General features: G+C 42.1%; 1 protein-coding gene across 2 annotated transcripts in view; it reads left to right on the plus strand.

Annotated features, from left to right (window-relative positions):
* Positions 1 to 4,580, plus strand: part of mtdha (metadherin a) — a 75,378-nt gene extending 70,798 nt beyond the window's left edge. For both annotated transcript variants that reach the window (XM_048595458.1, XM_048595457.1), the window contains one exon: positions 2,473 to 4,580. In XM_048595458.1, the coding sequence (XP_048451415.1) occupies positions 2,473 to 2,543 (71 nt within the window). In that variant the 3' untranslated portion in view covers positions 2,544 to 4,580. The remainder of the gene's footprint in view (positions 1 to 2,472) is intronic.
* Positions 4,581 to 6,000: the final 1,420 nt, after the last annotated feature.

The following is a 6,000-nucleotide window of genomic DNA, read 5'->3' on the forward strand; positions in this document are numbered from 1 at the left end:
TGTTGTTAATTTCCTTCCTGTTTGTCCAATGTAGTGTTTGCAACAGTCTCTGCAAGAAATCTTATAGATGATATTGGTCCTGTCCATACTCGGAAGTGGGTCTTTGGTTCGGGTGAGCAGTTGTTGTCGGGTTGATGTGGGTTTGTGTGCCACTCTGATGCCCAGCGGTCGTAGCAGTCTTGTGATTAGTTCCGATGTATTCCTGATGTATGGTAGCGTGATGTGTGTGTCGGGGCGTGTAATATCTTCATGGTGTTGTTCGTGTAGGCATCTTCTGACCCAGTTTTTTGGATATCCATTATCTTTGAAAACCTGGAAGAGGTATTCTTCTTTTCGGCATAGTTCTGTGCTGCTGCAGTGTGTTGTTGCCCGTTTAAATAGTGTTCGCACGCAGCTTCGTTTGTGTGTGTGTTAGGATGGTTACTGTTGGAGTTCAGTACCTGGCCAGTGTGTGTGGCTTTTCTGTGTACTTTCATTTGGAGTTCCCCATTTGTTTTGTGCTCTACCATGATTCCCAGGAACGGGAGCTGTTTGTTCTTGTCCTCTCTGGTGAATTTGATTCCAGTGAGGTGTTGTTTATTAGTTTGTGTGTCTCCTCTGGTTTGGTCAGTAGCGCGAACACTATTTAAACGGGCAACAACACACTGCAGCAGCACAGAACTATGCTGAAAAGAAGAATACCTCTTCCAGGTTTTCAAAGATAATGGATATCCAAAAAACTGGGTCAGAAGATGCCTACACGAACAACACCATGAAGATATTACACGCCTCGATACACTCATCACGCTACCATACATCAGGAACACATCGGAACTAATCACGAGACTGCTACGACCGCTGGGCATCAGAGTGGCACACAAACCCCCATCAACCCTACGACAACTGCTCACCCAAACCAAAGACCCACTTCTCAGTATGGACAGGACCAATGTCATCTATAAGATTTCTTGCAGAGACTGTTGCAAACACTACATTGGACTAACAGGATGGAAATTAACAACAAGGGTATACGAACCCCAATTGGCTACACAAAGACACGACCAGTACTCACTCATCTCTATCCACATGGATAAGGAGAACCACCAATTCGACTGGGGCAATACCAAGATCCTGGGACAAGCAAAGCAGAGACAGGCACGGGAATTCCTAGAAGCCTGGTACTCCACGAAGAAAGCCATCAACAAACACATAGAACTCAACCCTATATACACTCCACTGCGAAGGAAAACCGGAAGTGAGGTAATCCAGCTCAACGAACTCCAGAGTTTAAAAACCAGATGGGAGAAAACAACAGCGCTTCATCGGAGGCTGCACTGATGATGTTACCCAGCAGGGTAATGAAACGTCTGCGGAACAACGAACCAGCTCGGCGGGCGAGCCAACCAACCACAACACCCACAACCCGAACTAAAAATCTACTCCAAAACTGGTTGATGTATGAGTTGTTACCTCTATGATGCTTTTTCTATTCATGCAGAGATTGATTGGTACTACTTCACTCCACCATCTTAAACACCACCTTAAACATTTACCAGGATGCTGCCTGGACTGGAGGGCAGGTCTATGAGGAAAGGTTGAGGGAGCTAGGGCATTTTTCATTGGAGTGAAGAAGGATGAGAGTTTACTTGATAGAGGTGTACAAGATGGTGAGAGGCATAGATAGAGTGGATAGCCAGAGACTTTTTCCCAGGGCGGAAATGACTAATATGAGGGGGCATAATTTTAAGGTGATTGGAAGGAGGTATAGGGGAGATGTCAGAGATAAGTTCTTCACACAGAGTGGTGGGTGTGTGGATAGTGCTGCCGGCAGTGGTTGTGGAGTCAGATACATTAGAGACTTTTAAACGACTCTTGGATAGGCACATGGAGGATAGTTAAAAAGTAGGGCATGCAGGGTAAATTGGTCTTCGTAGGATGATAGGTCGGCACAACATCACAGGCCGAAGGGCCTGTACTGTTCTGTTCTGTTCTATGTTCTTTCTGTGTTCTATTCAGTCACTCCACTACCGACGCACCGCACAGCACTATACTGCAATAACTTGCCAAGGCCCTTTTTGACAGCATCTTCCAAACTTGTGACCAATACACCCTCGAAGAACGAGAGCAGCAGATACATGGGAACACCTATTCATCACCACCACCTGCAAGTCCCCCTCCAAGCCGCTCACCATCTTGACTTGGAACAATCTTTGCCTTTCCTTCAGGGTCACGGGGTCAAAATTCTGGAACTCCTTCCCTCACAAACTCCAAGCACTAAATGGACTGCAGCAGTTCGAGGCAGCTCAGCACACCACCTCCAGGGCAGTTAGCAATGGGCAATAAATACTAAGCTGGCATGCAATGTCCACATTTTCTCTGTTGATGAATGTATGCAAAACAAGCCACGTGAGTGTACTGTAATAAAAATCAAAGGTATCAATAAATGTGGCTACTTGTGTCTGTGTCTGAATCCTGTGTTTTTGTTCATTCCAGCAAAATCTGATGAAAACTGGGAGTCCCCGAAGCAGATCAAGAAAAAGAAGAGAGCAAGAAGGGAAACATGAGCTTTTTTTTGTATTCAGTGGTCAGTTGTTATGCAAAATGATCTTGAAGAAAAAAAAAATCCGTTTATGCAATAATTTGTGAAAATGTACAGAATTTTATAGAAGAAAATTTGACTGTAATTTTTATTAAAACTTATTGCAATGCGCATGAGCAACTTGATTTGATACCATGTAACAAACTTCAAGTGTAACACACTGATGCTGTCTACAGCCACTTTCATGCTGGGTCTGAGTTTGTTGACACTAGAAATGTGATTTTGTCTTTTCTTTCATTTTTGTTTTGTAAGAGTTTGGGAAAGTCTGTGCAGAACTGCATCTTACATTATGACCTTTTGGCTCCACACTAGAAATTCGCGATGAAAGTTGCTTTCTTAAATTAAAAAGCCGGGCCGTGTGAAGAGCAATTGCTAGGGAGGCTTTGGTTTTTCCATTCCTCTTTACGCTTCCCTATCCCATCTAATGCCACCAACACCCCCCTCCTCCCGACTCCGGAAAACACAGTTAAACGTAGATCACAGTGTTCAAAATGGTATCGGGTTGAGCCTGAAGCAGAAAACATTTCGATAGCTTTAATATTTGTGGACAGAATTACAATTTATATCAGGAATGACATTTTACTGCCTTAACCTGTAGTGTGTAGAGAGAAAGATGTTTAGGTAACCTAAAAGGAAATTCCAATTTTCTAAGAATCCATGAACACTGGTTCATAACAGCGGGTGGGTTTGGAGAAATTAGCAGTTGCATAAGCTGGGAAGATGTTTCGCACCAATTAACATTGGAAAAACACTGTAAAATATCCAGCTGTTCAGACAGATGTTTTCTTTTTTAAAAATAAATGTCAATCTCAAGATGCCATTCCTCTGCTGATTAAAGTGGTCCTCGTCTAACCTGCAGTTTGGTTCTGCTGAAAATTTACCCTTGCTCCCAAATCAGACAGCTGTGGGAGTTGACACCATTCAGTCGTCAAATCGCTATCTAGACCAGAGCTTCCTAAACTCCTTTCCCACCTCATATGACCCCATTTTGAGCCTTGAAAATTGTTACAATCCCTCAGTGAGATTTGAGAGAACGGGGGTGGGGCAGGGGGTTGTGGTGCATATCGTTATTGTAACTCAGTTTGAGCTCCACAAGAGGCAGTGCTGCCTCGGAGATCACCATCCCAGAGCTTCAACTTGTTGCCCCACTTGGGGTCCACGCCACCACTTTGGGAAACCCTGCACTAGACTTTGCCAAGCAGCATAAATCTGGTGGATACCCAGTCAGTGGCAGCAGAGGGAACTGCTGATGGTCCCGTGGTCTCATTACTAGTGGTTTCACACAGCTTATCACCGTTAAGAAGGCTAACGACAGAGAAGAAAGCTAAATTGGATAAGAACAAATGAGAATACTTGAAATATAAGGTTTATACATAGACAAAGTTAAAGAAAAATACAAATCATTAAACTGAAATAGTCTGGTTAGAACCTCAACCATAAGCCTGCAGGTAAAGATTCTAGTTTCTACTTTGCAGTGTTGGCATCTGAGTATTGTTTGGAATGACTGGTGCGTGCTATGCCATGTGCATTGTTTAATAACTTTACCAAATGTACATTCACTTGATGAGGACCATGGTATTTTACACCACCTACTTGAGTTAACCTGATCATCGTAAGCCATGATTATTGTTTTTGAATGGGTGTAAAATGTTCATGCTGCACAGAGAGGACAATGGAGCATAAAGTTTGAGCAAGCTGATACTAATGGTACTTAGTCCACTAATCTACTGTCATGACTGTTACTTAGTTTGGTGACAACAGATTGCTAAGGTTTTGCAAAGTTTAAATAATGAGTGTCATTATGCTCCCAGTAACCTGCCTTAATTGGTTATGACGTGGTATTTGTTGTGCTTTCGTAATTACCTTGATTACTAAAGTTAAACAAATGTATTTATACCTGTTTCAGAAACATAGCAAGTATGTTTACATGTTCTAAAGTTTGTTAAAATGCAATGAATTTCTAAGTTGATTTGTTCAAATAAATTTAGCAAATTAATACGTATGCATTGTTTGTTTCTTCAAGGGATCTTGCAGCAATCTGTAGAAGTAGTCGAGGCCAGTTTATTTTTATTCGTTTGTTGGTTGTAGCAAGGTAAGCACTTGTTGACCATCCTTAATTGTCCTTGAGAGCAGTGAAGAGTCAACCACGTTGCTGCAGGGAAGATAGGAGAGAAATAGACGCAGGAGTAGCTCCTCGAGCCACTCCTGGACTCCATTTTCCTGCCTACCCCCATTATATTTGATAGTGAAAAGATACCTATTGACAGACCAGGCAGTAAGAACCGAGCCACATGCAAACCCAAAAGCAGAAATTGTTGGAAATGCTCAGCAGGTCACGAGAGAAGAAACTGCTGCTATTTGGACCTTCTGAACTGAAGAGCGGAAAATTAAAAAGCATTTCAATATAATCCAGAAGTGAAAAGGAGAGTGGTTCGAAGTAAACTAGAATAAATAAACTATATCCTGAAATCGCAAAGTTAAGTAGTAATTCAAATAGCCTTCGAACAAAAGCAAATGATTGTTGGATGATGTGAAGGCTCAACTCAAACAGATTAAAATTAAAAGGCTAGTTAGAGGAATTATTGGAGTATTTATAAAAAGAGAGAACTTGAACAGCATTTGTTGCCCATCCCTAAATGCCCTTGAACTGAGTAGCTCCCCAGGCCAGATCAAATAAGGACCACAGGTTTCCTTAAAGGGCACTAGTGAATCTGATGGGTTTTGGGATAATTGATAGTTTGGTTACCATTGTTTTGTATTCCAAATTTATTCATTGAATTTAACAAATCTAGCTTCCGTAATAGGATTGGTATCTCTGTTCCCAGAGAATTATCCTGGATCATTGGGTTACTAATCCAGTGACATTACCACACACCATCTCTCACTGGAGTGTTAGGAAATGGAAGATGTGACTGAGACCAGATGATATGAAGTCAACTGCAAAGTTCCAAGTGAATGATGTACTGTGCCTGAAGCTCTTGACTAAATACCTCTGTCACAAACATGAGACTTAAAGTTAACTGAGGTAAGGTAGCAAGGCAAAGTGATCTTGAGGACACAGTTGTGGAAGGAACTGAGGTGCAAACTGGCTGGCCCTAATTCATATTCCAACTGGGAGGACATCACACCATGAACAGCAGATATAATGTACTGGCATAAAGACCCAGAATGCTGGAAATACTTTGCAGGCCTGGCAACAAAGAGAGAGAAGCAAAGCTAAAATTTCAGGTAGAAACAAGAACAGATATTGCTGTAGAAACTCAGCAGATCTGGCAACATCTGTGGAGAGAAAGTAGAGTTGATGTTTTGGATCCAGTGACCATTCTTCAGTATCTTTCAGGTTGATGTCATTTTATCAGAACCAGAAAGAGTTAGAAATGTAGCTTTAAAGTGAGCCAAAATGAGGGAGGGTGGAAAATGGG

Source organism: Rhincodon typus, chromosome 4 (genome assembly GCF_021869965.1).
Source record: "Rhincodon typus isolate 14 chromosome 4, sRhiTyp1.1, whole genome shotgun sequence".
NCBI lineage: Eukaryota > Metazoa > Chordata > Chondrichthyes > Orectolobiformes > Rhincodontidae > Rhincodon > Rhincodon typus.